The sequence below is a fragment of the Perca flavescens genome, chromosome 1, assembly GCF_004354835.1.
Source record: "Perca flavescens isolate YP-PL-M2 chromosome 1, PFLA_1.0, whole genome shotgun sequence".
NCBI lineage: Eukaryota > Metazoa > Chordata > Actinopteri > Perciformes > Percidae > Perca > Perca flavescens.
In genome coordinates, this window is record NC_041331.1 from 25,742,873 (window position 1) to 25,765,465 (window position 22,593).

At 40.0% G+C, this 22,593-nt stretch overlaps 3 protein-coding genes and 1 long non-coding RNA gene across 10 annotated transcripts; 2 read left to right on the top strand and 2 right to left on the bottom strand.

Annotated features, from left to right (window-relative positions):
• Positions 1-582: 582 nt before the first annotated feature.
• Positions 583-15,667, top strand: LOC114558738 (serine-rich adhesin for platelets). Of its 5 annotated transcripts, XM_028582952.1 has the most exons (10): positions 583-727; positions 3,219-3,512; positions 5,324-5,427; positions 12,097-12,200; positions 12,350-12,806; positions 12,908-13,000; positions 13,085-13,121; positions 13,362-13,433; positions 13,517-14,914; positions 15,013-15,667. In XM_028582952.1, exons 3-10 carry the CDS (start codon positions 5,383-5,385, stop codon positions 15,297-15,299), a joined length of 2,493 nt encoding a protein of 830 aa, XP_028438753.1. In that variant the 5' UTR covers positions 583-727; positions 3,219-3,512; positions 5,324-5,382; the 3' UTR covers positions 15,300-15,667. The 5 variants fall into 5 exon arrangements, with proteins under 5 accessions (XP_028438753.1, XP_028438771.1, XP_028438763.1 ...); XM_028582970.1 differs by lacking the exon at positions 5,324-5,427; XM_028582935.1 differs by lacking the exons at positions 583-727; positions 3,219-3,512 and adding an exon at positions 11,010-11,175 and having other exon boundaries at positions 5,401-5,427.
• LOC114558760 (transcriptional repressor CTCF) lies at positions 2,152-9,063 on the bottom strand. Of its 2 annotated transcripts, none has more exons than XM_028582990.1 (13): positions 8,846-9,063; positions 7,217-7,495; positions 6,914-7,096; positions 6,405-6,783; positions 6,120-6,290; positions 5,724-5,857; positions 5,499-5,619; positions 5,245-5,394; positions 4,802-4,962; positions 4,469-4,651; positions 4,224-4,362; positions 3,712-3,855; positions 2,152-3,496 (listed from the first exon to the last, which is right to left on the bottom strand). In XM_028582990.1, the coding sequence occupies exons 2-13, from the start codon at positions 7,472-7,474 to the stop codon at positions 3,237-3,239; spliced, it is 2,283 nt and encodes a 760-aa protein (XP_028438791.1). In that variant the 5' UTR covers positions 7,475-7,495; positions 8,846-9,063; the 3' UTR covers positions 2,152-3,236. The 2 variants fall into 2 exon arrangements, with proteins under 2 accessions (XP_028438791.1, XP_028438784.1); XM_028582983.1 differs by lacking the exon at positions 8,846-9,063 and adding an exon at positions 8,686-8,778.
• Positions 15,668-16,141: 474 nt separating the features above from the next.
• LOC114558785 (uncharacterized) lies at positions 16,142-17,588 on the bottom strand. The gene is made up of 3 exons (XR_003692985.1): positions 17,098-17,588; positions 16,747-16,797; positions 16,142-16,229 (listed from the first exon to the last, which is right to left on the bottom strand). It is a non-coding gene; the product is annotated as an uncharacterized LOC114558785 (long non-coding RNA).
• On the top strand, positions 17,155-21,322 carry nudt21 (nudix hydrolase 21). Of its 2 annotated transcripts, XM_028583011.1 has the most exons (7): positions 17,155-17,485; positions 18,367-18,567; positions 18,656-18,719; positions 18,805-18,894; positions 19,506-19,581; positions 19,752-19,866; positions 20,877-21,322. In XM_028583011.1, exons 1-7 carry the CDS (start codon positions 17,364-17,366, stop codon positions 20,896-20,898), a joined length of 690 nt encoding a protein of 229 aa, XP_028438812.1. In that variant the 5' UTR covers positions 17,155-17,363; the 3' UTR covers positions 20,899-21,322. The 2 variants fall into 2 exon arrangements, with proteins under 2 accessions (XP_028438812.1, XP_028438802.1); XM_028583001.1 differs by lacking the exon at positions 20,877-21,322 and having other exon boundaries at positions 19,752-20,102.
• The last annotated feature ends 1,271 nt before the right edge of the window (positions 21,323-22,593 follow it).

Here is a 22,593-nt window from a genome sequence, read left to right on the forward strand (position 1 = left end):
AGTTAAAGAAGCAAAAGAAAAGAGATATAACCAGTTAAACTATGTACCGGTGTGTACAATTTTAGATACTGACCCTCTGATCATGAATGTATATATATATATATATATATATATATATACACACACACACACTGAGTAGACAGACAGTGACTACAGATAGGATCAGTTTCATGTATGGGACAGTGTGCCAATTTGTGGACTTTCATTCTCATAAATGTTCAGAAAACCCCAACCACATCTCTGATGGAACAAATGTTGCAACAAGCCATATTGTACATACACCACTGATGACATACAACATGTATTAGATAGCTAAACCAAATATCAATATGGGAGCTTTTCCAATACTCAGAACAGTCTTGCTGTGACAGACTCTCTAGGCTTGCTGTTAATTAGAAACCTAGAATCCAGCAATGTAGTAGATTATGTACGTGAAAACATAGTTTGGACCATTACACTTCTATGTAAATTCATCCCAAAGAGCAACATAAAATGAGAGCACTTGTTTTATTTTGAAGAGTCACTCCTCCAACCGGAAATCATGTTTCGGCTAGTTGCTGTGGCAACAAGGATGTCCCTCAGTCTGTCACTGTTTTCTCCGTTGCTGCTTGTGCTTCGCTGGCGACGCCACTGTGAATCCAACGGGGAAAAAAAACAGACATGAGGAGTTTCCGAAGGAGAAAGTGTCAACGTCAACCACAACCACAGCCGTCTCCCAGTAAAACGTGTAGGTTCAATTTTAACGTAGCAGTTAAGTTAAATCTATCAAGAGCAGCAGCAGTTTGTCCGAGTTTAACGAGCCGGGGATGGGGCGGCGATGAAGGACAGCATGTGGCGCTTTTTCCTCCAGATTTCCTTCAAAACAGGACGTAGCAGCCGACAAAACCAACAGAGATGCTATTAATCTTCCAGATTAAAATAACTGCCCACTGCCGGCCAAAACTAAACTGTGTGTTAATTCAAAGTGAGGGTAAGGTTAACGTTAAATAGGTAACGTTAGACGATGGAAAAACTGGAAAGAGAGAATACTGCTACCGACGGGTAAACGAAGTTTCAACAGTGTTAGTGCTATAGAAAGGTATCCTGCCACTATCACTAGCTAACTAACTAGCTAGCTAACTAACGAAAGTTATATTAACGCTAACTTGATTGACGTTACCTAACGGTAAAAAGTTTCGAATCCGTCTAACGGTCCATTTCTTGCCGCGTTGGTCATTTAGCTAGCGTAACAGCTAGCTAGATCTGTGGTTCCCAAACTTTTCACGTCAAGGACCCCTAAACTAACGCAAACTAGACCACAGACCCTCTTTTGACACGATTTCGTCCCAGGGTCCCACATTTGATATGATTTTTGCTTTTAGAGGTTTTACAGAACGTGTATGAGCTCATGACTAAAATAGTCATACATTGTGTCATTGTGTTAGCTAGCTAACTACTTATGGATGGAATTATGGTGACATTTCTTTTAACAGAAGCCTGTGAAGCTGCGGTGTCGAATGCATGGCAGCTAATGGGGATTGGTCTTTGGAAACAACTAGTTAAAATAAAGAGGTCCTTAATTCAAGTATCATTTGAGGCATAGAACCCATCTTCTCTTTGGCACTGAAGCAGTTGTTCGATATTGTTGATATAAGTGACAGCACTAGAGAATAGAAACCTAAGAAATATGGGAAAGTATTATGGAATACCAGTGATGGCATTTAGTACCAAAACTTCTCACATGATACGAATTCATGGGACATGTCTCATGCAAAAAAAGTTAGTATTTTTTTTTTTTGGCATCATGCTACTGCCTATTGGTATCAGTCAAATTGGAGCCAAAGTGCCAATGCCACAGCAGAGAATTTTCTACATGAAACCAGGGCTTGCCAGCTTTCTCGTGGAGGGCTGCATAACTTTGGATTGACTTTACAGTGGATAAAAACCACCACAGCCCTTGGTCATGTAAAATAGATGCACAATGTGACTGCAAAAGCAGCACTCACTCAATCCTCAGGTAAAAATGTTAGTTTGGGATTTTAGTCAAATCCCAGTTAAAGCCAAATGAGAATAAAATGAAAATGTCATCATAGTGAAGAATAGAGTAGTCAAGACAAGCCCACTGGTGTCTTGTCCGTTCTTTAGACATACAAACGAGTGACAATCTTAATATAAAGTTGTCCATTTAATAAAATAGATTTGCAAGCAAAATACAGACATTTGTGTTAGCACTCAGTTGTTTCTCAGCGAATGTTGATAAACAATGTTTCTAGCCAGTTACTTGGGGCTTTACACGTTCAGAACCAGACTGATTTTATAGATCCATGATTGAGATTACAGCTACAAAAAAAACTATTGAAAACATCAGTCTTAACCTCTACTTTTATTGGTTGTACAGTCATCTGTTCTCGTCTGCCACACAAGTTATTAAAATGCCATTCAAGCTGCTACGCCGCATTGCCAAATGGTACAAAATTAAAACATCAACCCAAAGTGGAATGGCTACAAAAGGGAGCAAAACATTCTTTTCTTGCACTTTGTGACACTGTTTAGCACATATAAGTCATCTAGGGGTGTTACAGTAGCAAGAAAAGCATCAAGATAAGCAGTCTTAAGCTTTTAAAAACTAGAATGGGCTTAAAAAGGGAATTACTTACCACAGAAAAAGAAGCCAAAAATTAATATTGTGGCTGTGATTAACGGCAATATCTTTCTGAAAGTTACCTCTGTTTTTTGCAATCGTATGACATTTTTGATGAGGTGTCCATCTTGAACCTAAATGTACATTTCTTTGCAATCTTCTGCTGCTCTAAAAAGTTGAAGCGAAAAAGCCAATTTTCATCTCCAAATGTGACGGAAAACAGTTTTCTCTTCTAAACCGAGAGGTACATGATGCTCTTCGGTGAGGAGATTAATATTGACTGGAATTATGACAATAAAGTAAAGTCCACATTATGGGTGCATTGCTATCTACTTACAACTTTTACTCAATGTCACACAGGCGTATAAACAAGTAAAACAAAAAAGGAAAAGATAAAAAGTTTATGCATTTTTTTTGGGTAGGTAAATCCTTATTAAAAATGTTTTTAACTCATCTAACTTTTTATCAATACATGATTAAAAAACAAATCTTAAATTACAACAGTGATGTTTTTTCTGTGCTGGATGCAAGTGTTTGTAATTCTAAATGCCAAGAAATTAAAATGAAGATGTTATGAGGGGTCTGGGTGTGTTTACAGGTTTGACCCTCCCATCCATCACCGGTCCATCATGCTGAGGATCATCTCAGGAGTGAGGTCTCCGTTCGGTGGGGCCTCAGACTGCTGCACCTCCGGTGCTGTCCCCTCTTCCTGGGGCATCTCCTCCAGCTGGATGGTTGGATTCCCTCCACCGACCACCACCTCCTCTGCAGCCTCATCGTTGCCGTCCTCCAGGTCATCGGCTCCAACTTCTTTCTTCACAATTATGTCATCCACCTCTCCGGTGGCCTCGTCCTCCACACGGATGATAGCAGCCGCTGTTAAGAGTTTCAGGTTAGATTCTAATACTATAATATATAAATACACTTTACAGTGTTAAATTGATTTATAAAAAAGGAAATGCTAACGATTTGATATTTTAACTACATATTGTGATCAGACACAGTCCATTAGCAGCTATCAAATCTTACTTTGTAGGCTCGGAAACACGGTTAAAAAACATTCCCAAAAAGTATTTTAGTCCAACACTTACTGTCTAGTTTGCTCTTCGGGGGCCGTCCACGTTTCCTCTTGACTGGTGGCCCCACAGGGGCTGGGATAGGGACAACTGGTGGGGCCTGTTCCACCTCAATCTCACTTAGCCCCTCTTCTTCCTCTACCTCATCCAGTTCATCCGCTACAGATGAATGAGTAAGGACATCATGCAGATATTAGATTTTGACATCAGCACATTTGCCGACTAGAACCACCACTACAATATATGCTGAATGTTGTCCTGGTTGGGTTTTGTGTGCCAAATCATTGCAATACACGGGCCTGTCCTGTACAATCCTCACTAACTCAAACTGTGTTATGTTATCAAGACTGATGATAGGCCAAAACATTTTTTGCAGACTTAGTTGTTGACCATGACAACTTTTTACAGCTAGGTTAAATGATAAGTGTGCCCTTTTGGCCTATTCTGAACAAATGTAATTGCATATTCTGATGTCCAATTGAGGGACTGCTTCACAGAATAACTGAGATTTGCAACGTATAAAATACCTGTGTCATCACTATCGTCCTTCCTGGCCTGCATCTTCCTCTTCCTGCCCCGACGAGCCTTTTTGGGTGCGGGAGTTCCATTTTCTTCTTCTTCTATAACCTCGCCCGTGCAGTTCTCAGAGTGACGCAGCATTGTGTTCTGAGGACCACACATAACCATCACAACTTAATGACATACTATTGGAAAAAAAAAACCCCACAAAAACAGGTGCATTTGTGTGCTAAATTTCAGAGCTCAGTCTTACCCTGCGAGTGAATGTCTTGTTACACTTGCCGCATACAAAGGCAGTGGGGACAAAGTTGGGATCATGGTAGCGCTTGTAGTGCATGTCCAGAAGCTGCTTCTGCCTAAATGTTTTATCACACTGGCTGCAGGCAAACGGCTTCTCCCCCGTATGTGTACGTTTGTGCATTACCATGTGCCGTTCCTATGGAGGAAATGGGTTAGAGAAAAATAGTCATTACCATGTGGCATGGAGGAAATAGGTTAGAGAAAAATAGTAATTTAGAATATTACAAATGCTATATAAGCAATAAAAATAACACGGCCTAAGGTTTTCATTTTCCCACACACGCACTTGTCTGCAGCAGTAGTCACACTGTTCACAGCGGAAGCGTTTCTCATTCTTATGGGTCTTCTGGTGTTGGATGAGAGCGTATCGCTCATGAAACACAGCATCACAGTAACGACATTTCTTTCCCTTCTCAATAAATGAGTGCTGCTTCCGCAAGTGAACACCTAGAACAGAAACAGTAAAGATATGAAAATCTGCTTGATAAATGTTACTTTGGCCCATTATATAAATTAAGAAACGCTTCTGAAGCCTTCCAATCCAGTACACATTTGTCAGATTCCTCTCTCTACAATGATTATATTTACACACCAAAAGATTACAATGATTGGGACTGGCACGTTTACATAATTGAGGATATAAAAACTAGCCTTCCAAGCACTTCACCTGCTTTATTTTCTGCATCTGATCACATTTAGTTTTAAGTAAAATGGCAGCACATAACTTACCAAGGTCACTCTTGCGTGCGATGACAGTATCACAGTGTGGGCAGTGAAACTTTGCTACGTTCTCTGTGTGTTTCTGCAGAATATGCATCTTCATGGTGCCACTCTGTGTGAAACGTGCATGGCAGATGTAGCACTCGTATGGCTTTTCACCTGCACCAAAGAGGAGAGAATTTAGTAAGCAAGGTACAGTACTCTTCTCAAACTGGGAGTAACCCTTCTTTCGGCCAATAGATGGTGCAAGTACTGTATGTTACCTGAATGTGTCCTCATGTGTCTCTTCAGCTTGTAAGTGTCTCTGCTAGCATAGCTGCACAGACTGCACTGGAAAGGTCGCTCCCCTGTATGAGAGCGGATGTGCCTTTTCAACTTACTGACCTACAAAAATAAAAAATAAAGACAGACAAATTAAAATAAGAGCTTATCCCTGGGTATAAATTACAGATAAGTACTTAACACAGATCAACATGTGAGTAACTTGCCTCCACGCTGCAATAGTCACACATTGAGCACTTGAAGGGCTTCTCGTGTGTGTGTTTGTAGCGACGATGACGCACCAACTCACCGCTGGTCACAAATGCCATGTCACAATCTGTGCATTTATGCGGCCTAGTGCCTAAAGAAATGGAAGGAAGTGAGAATGAAGGAACACCGCCAAGATTTATTGACAAAATATTCTACTTCTGAGTTATCTAAAAGTAACATGAAGCACACAATGGAAGCATGGATGAAAGTAAAGAAATTATGGGAGAAATAACTAAATCCAAGTGAATTCTCCAGCTTGCCAAAGTTTAAAGTCTTAACGTACCGATTTATCTGAATTATAACAAACTGTAGCAAAAACATTTAACAAGTGGAAGTATTAGTTTTTGCATTACCTGTGTGTGTATTGAGGTGGTTTCTCAGCAGTGTGACAGTTCGAAAGGCCCGTCCACATAAGTGACATTTATGTGGTCTCTCATCTGTGTGGCTCTTCATGTGTCTGTCCAGGTTGGAGCGCCTTGGACAGGTGTAGCTACACAACTCACACTGGAAAGTCTTCTTTACACCTGGACACACCATTTTAGTATTATAAAGAGAACCTCACATAGCCAAACCACAATCTAAAAAGGAGTCTTTTTCCAGCATCATGTTGAGATTTCTAAAGAAACAAAATAAAAGACCTTTTTTCTTGATTTTGGTGGGCTTTGGTGGCTTCATGTTGCCCACAACCTTCTCAGCATTCACTTCTGACAGCAGCCCCTCCTGCTGCTCTTCTTCAAAGTCATACACCGAAACATCCATGTCACGATCGCCCTCTCCGTAGCGCAGACGGCTCTTCTTTCCTTTCTTCCCCCTACTACGGATACTAGTGATGGGCTGGTAGTCTGGGTCCTTGGACCATTCTGGCTGTTCTTGCTGAGGCACGGTGTCTTCTACTTCTGCTGCCTCTTCCTCCTCCTCCTCCACCTCTCCCCTCACCACTTGAAGCTCCTCGTGGGCTGCCTGAAGCTCCTCCTGCTCTACAGTCTCTACCTCACCATTGGCACCCACTTTTACCACCTAAAAGAAAACATTACAAATGCATCTTATTGTGACCAGACTCAACAAAAGGAGTTCACTGAGTGTGCCAAGTTGATCATAACTAAAAAGGGCCAATCTTATTTCACAGTAGCCCAGAGTTATTTCCCACCTGGAATCCCTCAGGCAAAGGAAGAGTGTGACAGATAACCGGATCTGTGTCCTTGTTAGCAGTTGATGCATCAACATAGGTGGCCTGGAGCCCCTCTACAGTTGCCGTTGTGACAGGTACATGCACCAGCTGAAGCTGACCAAGACCTAATGCAGCTCCTGTCTGCTCCTCCATATTCACCACCTACATAGAAGAAAGCACCTTTTCAACTTGATCACACAACATTTTACAACAAGGCCAGTTACTGATAATCCAACATTAGATTAGAATCAACTTTATTGCTTAACATGTGTGCTAACCAACCTGTAGCGTGATGATCTGACCCTCGTCTCCACCAGTAACAGTCATTGTGCCGCCGCCCTCCAACACCTCGGTCTTCATTTGCAGCAGAGTCGGATCCAGAGCGTCCATCACCATCATCTCCATGTTGTCAGCCACCTCCCCCTGTGTAGTTATGACTGCCCCTTGTATTAAAGCCTCGCCACCCTCTGGCAGGACCTTTCCTTCGGGAGCCAGGGCAGCAGTCTGAGTGGTCTCCATGGAAACAACCTCACCCTCCATGGTGATGGCCCAACTAACACCCTTAATAGAGAAGACATGTATCAAAAAGTGAAAAACACTTACACATGCAATTGTTTCTACATGGTAAATTGGACAACTGTACACGGAGTGGATTTTTACTGAGTAACCAGGACTTTTGTAGTCCAGTTTTTCAAATGCGGCGAGCTCAACAAGTTAAATGAATTTCCTTTCACCTCTAGGCTATTTGGGTGGTAAGAGTACTAGCGGTGGATATTTCAAAAACTCCACTAGGGGCAAGTGTGTTATTTTGATGACCTGACCCTTCAATAGATCAGAGGGGCACCGATTAGTTTGCATTTATAAAAACATACAGAATAAATCATGGAATAAACACTGACTACAAGTCCTTGTGATAGCAGGGTTCCCTACATTATAAGGCTTAGGCTCAGCACCCAAGCAGTTTTAGGCACCACCTAGGCTCAATGAATGTAAAGTCAATGTGAGCATCAAAACTAACTAAATAACGCCCCCCCCATTTATTTTCTGTAGGGATAGAAAAATAAACTGAAATAGTTAAGTGTTATATAATGAACTGGGTTGCTAAAAAGTGCCATATATAGACCATACTTCTACCATAGGGAGCATTTTTATATATAGCATGTCACATAATACACTTAGATGCATATAAAGAAGGACATCCTGGTATGAGTTTAATATAAAAAAAGATCTCACTGCACATCTGGCTGACTGGGTAGATAGACTGAGTCAGATAAAGTAGTACCTGGAGCTTAGAGTAAAACTTAAGTGAGCAATTTGTTGTGAAGAAGCAAACGTGTTAGGTTTATCATACTACCAAGGTAGTATTGTCCAACAGTGAGGACAACTTTTGAAAAGTGACTACGTCTTCCTGTGTTGATTAGGCAATGATAACAGTCGATCAATCAATCGATACTTCGGTGTCACGCGTTTGTCTATTGTAAGAACGCTTAACTTACTTATCGTTATCAGTCGCAAAATGATACATTGCTAAAACGATACAAACTAACGTTACTAAAACATCAACTCGTGTTAGTTAACTCGGGAGGCGCGAGTAACGTTACGTCTGAAAACAGGAAACAAAGGGCACGATAAGATGGACGTCAGGCCTAAACAAAGTTAAAACAGAAGTACCAATACATACAACCACCCCTGTGCAAATACCGCAAAATATAAGCCGAAAAGTAAAATGCTAAATTGAGACATGGAGTTACCGTTTATAGACAGATTTAGTGCGTTTTGGATAACGATAGAGGGAGACAAACACCCCCCGCCAGCCGCCTGGTCGGTAAGCCCTACCGTGACACCTAGAGGCCGGCGACGGCTCCTACAAAAACGTTTCCGTGTTAGAGGAAAAGTAGCGGCTTCACTTACTCCCGAATGCTCCTTCCCCCCCGTTATATTCAGTTGGATGTTCGGTGTATCTGGTTGCTCTTCAGTCCCTGTGTGAACGTCCGTACGTGCTGAGCGCCGGCCTAATAGTTTTCTCCCGCTTAGGAAGAGTGGGCCTAACACAAAATGGCGGCCCTTAAGACCTAACGCGGCTGCGCAAACGCAGGACTCGAGGGAGTAAAGGGGAGTGGTCGAACTGTGGCTGGGTGATGGGCGCCAGATTTGAATTCAGCCGTGGGCCCTGGGCGCGTCGACCGGAAAATGACTATTATCGATAGAATCGAGAGATTATCGATTACTTTTAGGACAAGGAATGCAGATCAATATTGCGTGATAGAGTGACTAGACCTCCAACAACGTCTAGTCGCATTTAAATCGAGGTTACAAGTAATTTTGTGAATTAAAGCAATTCATAAAATAAGTCACAAGAGGGCAGTATGAGTGTATGTGTAGGGCGGGCCTCACAACACAGAAAGTCGTGATTGTAGGCTACACACCATCCTCAAGGATTTGAATATATCATTTAAAGGTTATCATAGTGTAGATTGAAGGTGGCATTTTTACATCCAAATAATGACTGTATTAGTGATATTCGGTTACCAACTGGGCATAAAAAAAAAATTGATAGGCCTACTGTCCCAAATCCTAATATTATCATGGCTAGATTAAACTGCTTGGAAAGCGAAATGAGCTGCTGGGCCTTCACACTCTCTGTACAGTGTTATCAATTTTTCTTGCTAGACTAATTCATGGCTCCAGATCTGCTGTTTGGTAATTTTGGTTGAACAGGTTAAATATAGAAATAGCCTATGCAACATTGAAAATAAATGTTAGGCCAGTGTGGTTTAGGAGTTTAACAGTGCTCACCATTAATCTCACCATCCCTGGTTCAAGTCTGACTGGGCTCTTTTGTTGCATATCATCCCCCTGGTGATATCTGGACAGAGAGCTTCTAAAGTTAAACTGCTCATTTAAACAACATTGTAATCTCATCTGGTCTTAACATTTTATTTGATCTTTTGTTAGCTCACTGTTCAACAACAAAAAACTCATTGTCATTGTGATCCAACTTGAGAAACTTAGTATTTGTTAAGACCTGCTCTGAGAAGCAATAATATTATATATATATATATATATATATATATATATATATATATATATATATATATATATATATATATATATATATATATATATATATATATATATATATATATATATATATTGTATCTTAGTTACAATAACCTAGTCTATTACATCTGCACCCTAGCACTAAAATAGCTGATGTCATATTACTCCACATGGAAAATCTGACATGGGTTCATAAGTGCAAAACAATTTATTTCTGGTTAGTTAACTGCTCAGATGGGAGACAGGCCTTTCAGTACCTGAAGAAACAGAGATAAAATAAATATGATCCTCATCGAGAAATTGTGCGGATTTGGCCAGTTAGTAAAACTATTACAGTCATAAATCAATGTTGAATGATATAAATCATTTTCTAATCTTCCCTTGAAACCAGTGTAAATAATACATTTATATCAAAGTGTTTCAAACTGGGAATTGAGTTGCCTGGTTTGAATATCAAATATTTAAACACAATTCCCATGAAACTCCCTACACAGGGGAATTAGTATTATAAGATACACAGAGATTGGTGCTTGTGGGTGTGTCAGTGTCTGTCTTATTTCATGGGTTCTGACCAAGTCTTACAGCTCATAATCAAGATGAATAATCCTCCAGGACTATTTGGGACATTTTCCTGTATTGGTGAGACATCTTGCTTTGAATTACAGCACTTCTGAGCATCTTTTCCGCATATAAAATAAATTATTAATTTCTTACATAACCAATAGAACATTTTGTTCATTTCAGCTGTTTCCATTGCAGTATATACTCATATGTATGTCCCTGTCATAGGCTAGGATGCAGGGATGTAGGCCTAACAAATGTCAGTGTGGTCACTTTATTCCTACATCTAGCGTTCTCTTCTTATTATATCACCATCTTTTTCTCATGGTTTTCCTCTCGGAGGGGAGGGGGCAGAGAAAAGGCGAGGTTCTGTTGTCAAATCTGTCAGTCTAGCCAGCCTGGCCCCTCCCACCTCAGTGGAGGCATTACATACTGCTGCTGCTCGTGCTCTTAGCAACGGTGCCTCAGCAACAGAGCCACGGCAACAGAGCTCCACGGCAACAGCGTGCCGTGTCTCCCCAATGGAGCTGCCGTTGGGCGGACCAGCGCTCAGGCACTACACCCAGAGCAGACCGAGACCTCACCGACAAAAACTGAACTATCGTCCCAGCAGACCACAGGTACTGTGAAGGAGGATCAGAGAGTTTTTTTTAAGATGGAGTGTGAGAGAAAAGGTGTTGTGTGTGATGAGAGAAAATGGAAGGGAGGGAGAGAGGAGAGATGTAATAGGGTACAGAGGGGAGAGGCAGGGGGAAGGGAAGGATTGAGGGGGAGTGCTATAAAAGATGCCTGGTCCCTGCTTGAATAAGGCTGTCCCATTGTACCGGTCACCGGCTGTTTGATGAACCCACACTTGGTATTTTCTGCGTGTAAGAGCATGACGACTATGTATGAGTGCGAGTGGTAGTTTGGTATGAATGTCTTCTCTTTCTCTCACTGAAAAATACTACTGCTGTTTTGATTTTTACATGGGATTGTATCCAAATGTGTGTTATCAGCTCCATTTTTTACCGAGCTGATCATGTTGTCACAGAGCCATTAGGCTGTAGACATTCACTCCCTTGGAGCCAATGTCCGGGGAGACCAAATTCAAGCAATTCCCCTGACAGGATATCATGTAACGGTGACTTCTGCTAAATTTGTGTTCTGCAGTCAACCTCCTGGTTTTTATTGCTACTTGTGGCTACAGATGTTAATATGATCAGGGTGATGCAACACTGCAATTTTGATATCGCATTACCTACACATTGGCAAAATGAGTTATCTTGCTTTCATTCTGCATGTAAAACTCAGTGACGCCCCCCATTGTACGTTACTGAGCAACTGACTCTCAGGAGGCTGGTTTGTAGCATGACTAGATGAGAGATTCAAACCAAAATACACCTATAGAGGCAGAAGAAACAGTAGTGCCAGAGTGTGTGGGCTTTTCATAGGTGAGGGTTATGTAATGTAAAGTTACATATGATACAAGTTGCTCTTCAACATCAGTTTGTTTGATCTTTGGTGTGAAATGTTTCTCTGTGTATGTGTATGGTAATTAGGAGACGATAATTGAGAGTGACAATAAAGTCCTTGAGCTCATGGGGAGAGTTGATGAAGGAGTTGAAGAGTTCTTTACTAAGAGAGTACTTCCTACTGATACACTGTGAGTATCAACATCTGCCTGATTTGCCTCTTCATAGTTCCTTGATATTTAGCTAATCTATACATACTAATAATACTGATTTAATAAACTTATACAATAGAACTGAATGCACACAGTATTGGTTTGATATACAGTATATTATCCCTTAGGAATAAGCAAGATGAGGAATCTATCACAGTGCATGAAGTGGCTCCTGCCAGCTCTGTCCCTTGTCCACCCCCGACGAAAACACTCAGAAGGAAGCTCGGAGATTTCTTTACACTCAAAAAGAGAAGAGGTCTGAAATCAGAAACAAGCCAGGAGGGACGACCCAAAAAGGCCTCCATCGCTGATCTCATTCGCCCGCTCAGGGAGGTCGCCAGAGCTGAGAAAGAAAAAGACAAGGACAAAGTCAAGGAACACGACAAGGAAAATGAAAAGGAGAAAATGAAAGAACATCCGAGTGCTGTTACTGGAGAGTCAGCTGTTCAGGAGACACCTGGTGCTCCGCTGAGGGGTGAAACTGTGCCTCCCCGCCGAGCTCTCAGAGAAGGGAAGTCCCAGTCTCTCATTTTGCTGTCTGGATCGGCCACAGCAGGGACTACTAATGCCAGAAACACTTCAAAGGTGAGTGTTAGTTGAGTTTAAGTCATATATACATTTAGATGAGTAGATAAGTTTTTCTTTTATTTTTAAAGTGCTCACTACTCTGCTGTTGCTGATTTCAGAAACAATTTGAAGGCCAACATAGTTTTGAACAGAAACTCCATCTCATGCTTCAACGTATAGGAGTTTCCAAAGTCCAGCCAGGGGAGACACAGGTGTGTGAATTTGTATGTCTGAATTTACATATGTACACTGTAGGAGTCTTCAGAAGTGTTTAAATGCCTCTTTTATTCTTGTAGAATCAGGAGGGAGAGATGAAAAAAGCAGAATCTGAAGGTATGTCCCTTTATCTCTTTTAATAGGATTAAACTCCTCTCTGCTCCCACTTAGTGTTAATGAAGCAGAAATAATCTTTGAACTTAAGGGATTTGTATCAAAAGAAGAGACTTTTTAAACATGGTTCACTTCTCTTTTATAAAGATTTAATATATCTTTGGACTGATAAGACTGCTCTCCATCCACAATAGTGACATAATAGTGAATTAATTCCTTCTGTAAATGATCTTTGTGTCTCAGGTACTATCATTGACAGTAAACCTGAGCCACCACCTACTTTCACAAAACCTCGAACAATGTCTGCATCATCAGGTAAAACGGAAGCACTGATTCACTTTCTTATACAGAATGTGTATGAGAAGCTAAATCATTTTCACATTTCATTATTTCTTTAGATACAAGACATCAAATTCGCCCCAGCGTGTCAGCACACGAGTCAGCTGGGAAACCCGCTTTGCTTCCAAAGCCCCTTATCAAGCCAGGTTCACCCCCCACAACATCTGGCCGCAACACACCTGAGAACGAGCTAGCCCAAATACAGGAAGGGGAGACAAACACGCCCACTAAACTGAGTCCAACTGCAGCTCCATCTACCCCTGCTGCTCCTGCACCCACTACTACCACCACTGCTACTGTACCGACAATCTCAAACTCAGTCCCAGACTCAACCAATATTACAAGTACTGTACCTCCCTCTGACACAGATATATGCGCTGACTCTGTTAACCCCGCTGCAGCAACTACACCATCCACAAATGTTACAGAGACCGACAGCAAACCTTCAATCACTGAAGCTAATGCTACTATCACTGACCATGACTCCACCTTTCTGACAACCTTCACAAGCACCACTACACCCACAGAGCCCCCCACCACTGTTTTAGTTACTTCCACTTTCTCTGAGTCCATGACTCCAAGCCTCTCTGTCACTTCCGACGCAACAACAATAACTACGCCTTCCATTACCACCTCGGAAACGGTTTCCGCTCCCGGCAATGAAAGCTCGGTTTCCACAACATCAACAAATCTGTCAACTAAATCGACTTTCCCAGATTCAAATGGTGTCCCCTCCATCGACGCTACTCCTGCTGCTGGTGGTGATGCAGCTATTTCGGTCATCACCACAGCTTCTTCACCCTCCACCAGCATATCAGATGTGCCACCAGGCTTGTCTGCCCCCGCTAATTCAGTTACTGAAGCTTGTTATGATTCCACTTCAGTCACCTCTACTAGCTCTGTACCTTTAGCTTCATCAGTCACAAAAACAACATCTCCACCTCCTTACTCAAGTGATACCATTTCAACTGCAGTTTCACCCGTCACCTCAATTACTTCTTCATCCCCCCTAATCTCTTTTGCCCTTCCTCCCACCACCTCCACCTCTTCTACCACCACTACAAGCCCAACATCCACCGACTGCATGAACTCTATCTCTGCTTCCATCATTACTCACCCAGCCACCCCTGGCCCTGCTGATATATCTGTTCCCTCCACTTCTTCCAGTGAAACAGACACCACTTCCACCACCACCACCAGTTTAAACCGTGCAGATACCACTTCCACCACCAGTTCAGCTACCACAGCTGCAATTTGCTCCCCACTCTTGACTGACTCAGACCCACCTTACACTAACAACGTCAGCACTACCCTCACACCAACTATTGATAACTCAAGTGCTACTTCTCCTCATTTGACCAGTCCAAACCCCTCTAATGGTCGTCCAGTCCAAGACAATGATTTGCAGACATCTCCTGAAGAAAGATCTAGTGTAGAGCCTGCAGAAAAGGGCACAGGTAAGGTTTGAGTTTTGTGAGTATGTATTGTATGCTTGTATATAATTCTCTGCTCTAACAAGTATGTTGAATGGTGTGTTATTTTCCTCTCCCAACAGCAGATGAGGAGCTTGCGATGGTTCTAAACAGTGAGCAAACTGAGATGGATGAAAGCAAGAAAGTCGGCAACGGTGGGGAGAAGAGCGAGAATGAAAACAAGAAACCAACTCTCACTTCTGACAGTGAAGTCATAATAAAAGAAGTGCAGAAAGAAAGTGTTAAACCTGAATTAGACACAATGAAATCAGAAGTGAGAATGGCTGAACCTGCATCAGGGAAAGATGATGAGTTGTGCAGCGACAAGGGGGAGATGGAAGGTCAAAAACAAGAAGAGGTTGATAAGTAAATCAAAAATAAAGAAATTGCTAAACACGGGACCAACTACTGTGACGGGGGCAGGAGAGGCCACAGTAAAGGGTAAAGGAGGGGGGAGGGGGGAGGGAATGATCCATGGCACTTCCTACAGGGACCACCACATTACAGCAGCACACCACAAAGGGTGGGCCACTGGACCAAAGAACTGAGATCCCCTTGTGTGTTGTAACCAACAAATCCAGCAGTGTCTTTGTCCTTTTTTTAACTTTTGTTTGCATTTTTGCATTGCACGTATGATTATGTAACATAAGACAACTACTGTGGTAAAATACACCATGTTTACAATAGATGGATAAGAGACATAGTTATGACTATTAAATGGAATATTGAATTAACTGAGTCATTCCCTGTGCTTTTTGTGTGTCTACATAAATTACTAACAAATTCATGTTTTCTGACAAGAAAATGTAAACTCAAGGTATACTTTTTTCTTTTTCTGGAGCCCATGGTCTTCATCAGTTCCCATGGAGATAGCTGTGGTTATATCATTGTCTCTGTTCAACAATGGTCTTAGAATAGCTTGAGCAAAGTCCATCTGCTGAGAAGGGCTGTGAAATGTTGAAAGCTCTAGAAAAAGCCCAATAAGCAGACCCTGAGTTAAGGTTTTTTATCAAATTATTGTCAAAATACTATTATTATATTTCATATATTTGAAAGAGATCAGGCACAATATTAAAGTATGTAATGTAAGGCAGTTTTTAAGGCAAATTAATGCTAAAGTCATATTTTGTTTTACATTACAGCACAGCAGTGTTATCAAGGATAGAATCAGTGGAATAGAGAATGTAACTTGTTAGCCTATATTACCTCTCATTATGATAGTCTTCAAATACAGTGCTCCAACTGCCACCCAGGGTAAATGATATGTTGCCTACACAGCAGAGCTTTCCTTAACTAAATTCTGAAATGGAGGTCATTAAAGAAAACAATATTTTCACAACTGAAATACATTTTTATCCAAACCAAATTCTCTTATTTATAATTTGCAGCTGGCCTATATATATATATATATATATATATATATATATATATATATATATATATATATATATATATATATATATATATATATATATATATATATATATATATAGCCAGCTGCAAATTATAAATAAGAGAATATATATATATATACATATATATCAACAAACTCAAAAGCTTTACTGTGTTTTTCCCGTTTCTTATGAAGACAACTGGCCTGCCTGTAGTACAGGATATAATGAAAGTGATCCTCATTTAGCCTCATTCATAAATGTTTCTTACATTTAACTTGTGTTTTTGAGCAAAATGTCTATATAAAAAACAGTGTGGAAATCATAACAATGCACTACATCTTGATCTTGAACATAGGTATAGCTGATGATGAATAAACGCTGATTTTTTTGTAGGCTCCTTTTTTTTGTATATGCATAGCCTACCCGTTGATGAGACCGACATCCTGGAAATGAAAGGCCAGCTGGAAGAAGGGACTGTAAACAATTTTAGGTGTGGTTAATACACAAAAACAGAAAACTATTGCAGCTGTGTGAGTTATTTTGCCTTATTCCTTGTTTTAGAGGTGTTTAAGCCATTTGATTCACGATATCCCAGAACATTGACCCAGCAGCTGTTTGCAGTGCAGTCTCATGTGAATTTAAAATCTGAATAAGATGTATTGCCAAGTACGTTTCCAATGACAATGAACTTGCCTTGGTTTTTGGTGCATAATTAAACATATGAAAAGGAAATAAATAAATAAAAAGCAAGTAGTGCAACAGACAAGAACATACATTTAGATTGATGGTTTTAAATAACCCGCTGATGTTCATCATCCAGACCAGCAGGTGTCGCTGGTGGGGACATCGGCCAGAAAAACCGCACTTCATCACCAGGAAGAGGAGGGCCGAGGGAAACGACGGTAGAGAAATTGTTGTGGATTGTCCACACAAGTGTTGAGAGTTTCTTTTGATATTCAGATAGTCCAGCGAGTTACGAACCAACTACCACCAGAGGTACATTTATAGGAGGATTCAGCCTCGTCCTGCAAACGTTAGAGATGTCGGTCGTGCCTCCCAATCGCTCGACCACCGGCTGGCCGCGTCGTGGTTCCGTTCAGTTTGAGAACAAATACATGAGCGGGCCTGCTAAACCGCTCACACTGGAGAGGACCATCAACCTGTGAGTTCATGTAGATCAGTAATAATGCAGCTGATATCACTTTCTAAATGTTAAGATAACGACCCACGGCAAAATCAATCTAAAGCTCAATTAGCTAACGTTAATTGTGTTTGATGCACACCGGCGAGAACCAGGAGATGATGACCACTTCAGATATAACAATGTGTTTCACACAAAACGTCAGTGTCCATGATGTGGCCTCGTATTGGCCTTGGATGTGGTTGCTTTCCAAGAAATTAGTCTAAAGTAGCAGTGGGAAATGTGAGACAAAATACCGTATGGGATGTTAAAATAATGGCCAAGCAGGTCTTTAGTTGGACACTTTCATTGTTTGTTTCACTCAATAGTCACATCATTTTAGAAAACTATATCATTTCATTTTTAAATAGGGCTGCAACTAACGATTATTGATCATAGAACAGAACTTATCATTCAATTTATAACAATCTACACTTTCAGTTTCTCAAATGGGATTATATATTTCCTTGTCTATTATATCAAACTAAATATATTTGGCCTCTGGACTGTTGGTCGGGCCAAACTGGCAATTTAAAAATAATAATATACCAAATGTGGGTTTGAGGAATTTGTGATACGCATTTTTTTCATATTTACGTTACATTGTACATTGTACATAGACTCTTTTGGGCTCTGGAAAATCGTGATGTGCAAATTTCACTATTTTCTGATGTATAGATTTAAAAAACAATCTCTTCATCCAAAAAAGTAACCAGTGGTTTAATCAATAATGAGAAAAAAAGTTTGTTGCAGTCCTAGATTAAAATTGTATTATTATAATGTATAGATAGATAGATAGATAGATAGATAGATAGATCTCTGTTCATGCTTAATTACTTTTTATGTGTGCAATTGTACTTCAGGTACCCTCTAACCAACTACACATTCGGCACCAAGGAGCCTCTGTACGAGAAGGACAGTTCAGTGGCTGCTCGGTTCCAGCGGATGCGGGAAGAGTTTGATAAAATGGGAATGCGGAGGACAGTGGAGGGTGTTCTCATTGTCCATGAACACAGGCTGCCTCATGTGTTACTGCTGCAGTTGGGCACCACTTTCTTCAAACTGTGAGTAGTTGATGTTGGAAGGGTCCTGTATGAAGCAGAAAGTGTTATTTACTGAACAGTCGTCTGACAGTTTGCTTCTCTCCTGCAGGCCCGGGGGAGAGTTGAGTCCTGGAGAAGATGAGGTGGAGGGTCTGAAACGTCTAATGACTGAGGTAGCTACATCACAGCACAGTTTAAGCTTCTTTTTGCTGTAGTTATTGTGGAGTTTACGTATTTTAACTTTTGTTTTGATGTTAGATCCTCGGACGGCAAGACGGCGTGAAACAGGACTGGGTGATTGACGACTGTATCGGCAACTGGTGGCGCCCCAACTTTGAGCCTCCACAGGTTAGTACGCACGGATGACAATTAAGTTTTGAGGAGTTAATTAATTGAAGGAACATTTTTAATAGATAATGTTATTTATAACATTTAAGTTGTAAGCAGAGTGTATCATTAACAGATCGGTACTGAAAAGTTTTTAGCAGCCTCTGAACAGCATCTGTTGTCCCTAAGTGTGCAAGCCACTGTGGTTTAAAATGTTTTTTTATGAATATGCAATGATTTAGAGATTTGAATATGATTTTGAGACTTAAACATACTTAACACCTTAATAACTAACAATATTACTAATGTGAGGTATATGTAAAATTCTCAAAGATGGAAAAAAAAAATGGAAAAACTTTGTTGTTGTGTCTGACAAGTAGTGTAATTTCATTCTCCGATGCTCCACTCGGTGTGGCCTGTTTTTTACTTGTAGAGTTACTGTACAGTAGAAATTAGTGCAGCACATCAGTTACTGATGACAACTTATTGCAAATGGCTGCCGGTTTCTGCTTCATAAATACAGAATGAAATGTGAAAATGCACTCTGAATCCCAGGCTGAATTCTCTGTTGTCAATCAGCGCAGATGTAGTTTATATTTGTGTGAACTGATCTAAAGTTGTTTGTCTTGCAGTATCCATATATTCCAGCTCACATCACCAAACCTAAGGAGCACAAGAAGCTATTCTTGGTTCAGTTGCAGGAAAAAGGTCAGTATATCAAAATGTAACTTGTGAAATTATTGGATTCCAGCATTGATGTTTAGCAGTAGAGAATAAATGGTAGACAGAGGTATAAATAAAAGGAGAGGGCACGCATGTAAGAAGTTCCATAGTATCATTGCTTCTTGTTTGGAAACCTGTGATTCATGTTTCCACAGCGCTGTTTGCTGTCCCCAAGAACTATAAACTGGTGGCAGCACCATTGTTTGAACTGTATGACAACGCTCCTGGATATGGACCAATCATTTCCAGTCTACCACAGCTATTGAGCAGGTATTGTTTATGTCATTGTGTAAGCAGCGGAAATTGAACTGAAACACCTGTTTTTTTTTTTTTTTTTTTTTTTTCTGTTGACTGTCACTGGCTAAATTAAAAATTGAAGGGCTGGTATCAAATATCATTACATGAATTGTCTGTAACAAGGATCTGTTATGTTCAATTGCTGACAAAACCTGTATCTGTAACTTTTCTAATTGTAACATAATAAACATTTTATCAACACCCGTTAACACAGTGAAAGCACAATGAATATAGAGACTACTTAAGAGCATTTTCAGATAGTATCCATCCTTCTGAAGTGTCTGAGGACAACACTGAAGACTGCACCACAGCTTATTTATACCAACCAGGAGGCAAAAGGAGACGTATACCTGTACACACAGTATTTGCAGATAAAGATTGTACTTAAAATGAACAAGCATGCAAAGCAGTGTGCAGGAGTTTGTCACTTTTATTCAAGTTGCTCAGCCCTCTGATGCACCAGTCACACATTCAGGTGTGCAGGGATTTTTTTTTATTTTGTATTTGACTTTAAATTTGCTCAAAAGGGTTTACTGTATTACAAAGAGATGAATCAATATTGCAAGTGATGGTGCTTAAGTAACTCCTCAGAGCAGGAAATGACACCAGCAAAACTCCTGCATGAACTCTAAAACTTAAAGGTGCCCTGTGGAGTTTTCTTGTATGTTTACATTAAGTGGTACTCTACAAAACTCATTGTGTATCCTTGAGATCAAACAAATGTGGTGAATGCATAGCCTTCGTCATTAAACATTTGAGTATTTTAAAATCTGGTATTGTTTACTTGCTAGTATTTGTCTTCTTGCCTGCCTTTGTTGGCATATTGTTATGGCCCACTCAAAAACAAAACTGCTTAAAAACTCCAGAGGTTTCCTTTTAATAGAAACAAATTTGGAAAAGACAAAACAAATTGCAGTGCCCTTATTGTGAAAATCAACTTAAAATTATAATAATAAATAACAATAATAATTATCTTTTTATAGGTTCAACTTCATTTACAACTAACTTGAGTGAACAGAAGTACGTCTCGCTGTCTCTGTGAGTGCAGTCCTGTGTGAGTGAAGATGAGACAATGTGGAGAAAATAAAATACTTCTCATCTTTTAGCTCAACTTTCACAAAGGAAAAGCTTGCCATGTCAGGTATATTGACAGTTCACAGGGGTGTTTATACTGTTAGAAGAAGAAAATGAAAATGTCATGCGTCTGTTTGTTTTTGTTTTGTTTTTTATCTTGAGAAACTGCTAGTTTGTGTAGTACTCAAGTCTGTCTATTACAGTGTGTTTTATAATCTGATTTTATGTCCTCTGAGGAGGCTAATGTTGGATTAAACAAACTGTCATTGAGTTTTCCTGTTGTTTTAACCTGTAACAATGCTGTGCTCATTTTTTCTTTTTAATAAAACAGTCTTTTGAGTATGTTTTTATACAATTTGAAGAGCAAGTGAGTGGTTATTGTTTCTGTTTACCTGTCACTTAATTCCAGACTGAGATGAAGCCACTACTGTATTAAATTGCTCAACAGTTACAACAGAAAGTACTGTGACAATTAAATGCTGCTGTTTTATATGTTCCCTTATTTGGTGGGTTGTTGTACACTTGCCAAAAAGGCAGTGATCTTGTCCCAATCCGATATATACATGGGGATCAACTATCCAGTGTATACACATCAATTGAATGTGAAAACCAAAATATTTAAGCACGAGTCACTACTGGAGCTCATGAAGCTGAAGTAAGATAAGTGAGTGTGGTACAGAAAAATTGGTGAAAGTGTGTAACTCGACTGACTGCCCTGAAGTTGACCTTTTAGGCAGTTGAGTACCACCCCAATGAGCTTAACTCACTTGTTCATGTATAGGGTTAAAGTTAGATATGTGCTGTGTTACAACCAGGTACTAAGTACTAATTCTAAGATAGCTTGAGTACATTCACATTAAAAAAATTATAGTGGCAGTGTACATATTTCACGCATCATTCACTCACTCCATTACCACCATTATAACACAATTTTCATTTCATAATTAGGTTGATAGGATTTTTTTTGCTGACTTTTGAATGTATTCTGCATGATATATTCATTTATCCATTCTCTAAACTGCTTATTCTTTTTAGGGTCATCCCAGCAAACAATGGGCAGCATTGTTTTACTGTATGTAATGTAAGAGCCAAATCAAATTAAAACAAATCATCATAATCATGCCTAATAGAATATTGTTTTTGACTGTTTTTAAATTTGTTTTGTTTTGAACTTTGTGAATCTGCAATGCTGCAGGCTTTGATTGTGGGACTGTGATTATGCACAGTATAGTATAGACTGGAGTGGTTTGGTTGTCTTGCAGCAAGGTGAAATAACTGACACTGAACTGAACACAAGAAACCATAAAAAGTTAAAGGTTCAATAATGCAGTGGTTAAAGTGGCAATCTCTGAAGTATATCCTATATATCGTATATATTTTAGGATAGTCTGCATTTCATTTTTAAATGCTACCAAGCTAGATTCCACTCAAGAATATTCTCATTTAAACATGAGAACTAGTATTCTCCAAAAAGCAATCCAAAGCTAAAATTTTCTGTGTAAAAGGTGCAGAAATATCATATTAGAAGTAAACCAGGTGTGGTAACAAAATATTACACTAAAAGAATAGGAAAAACATTTTCCTAAACAATATTGTAGGTGTCAAAGATAAGGACAAATTATATAT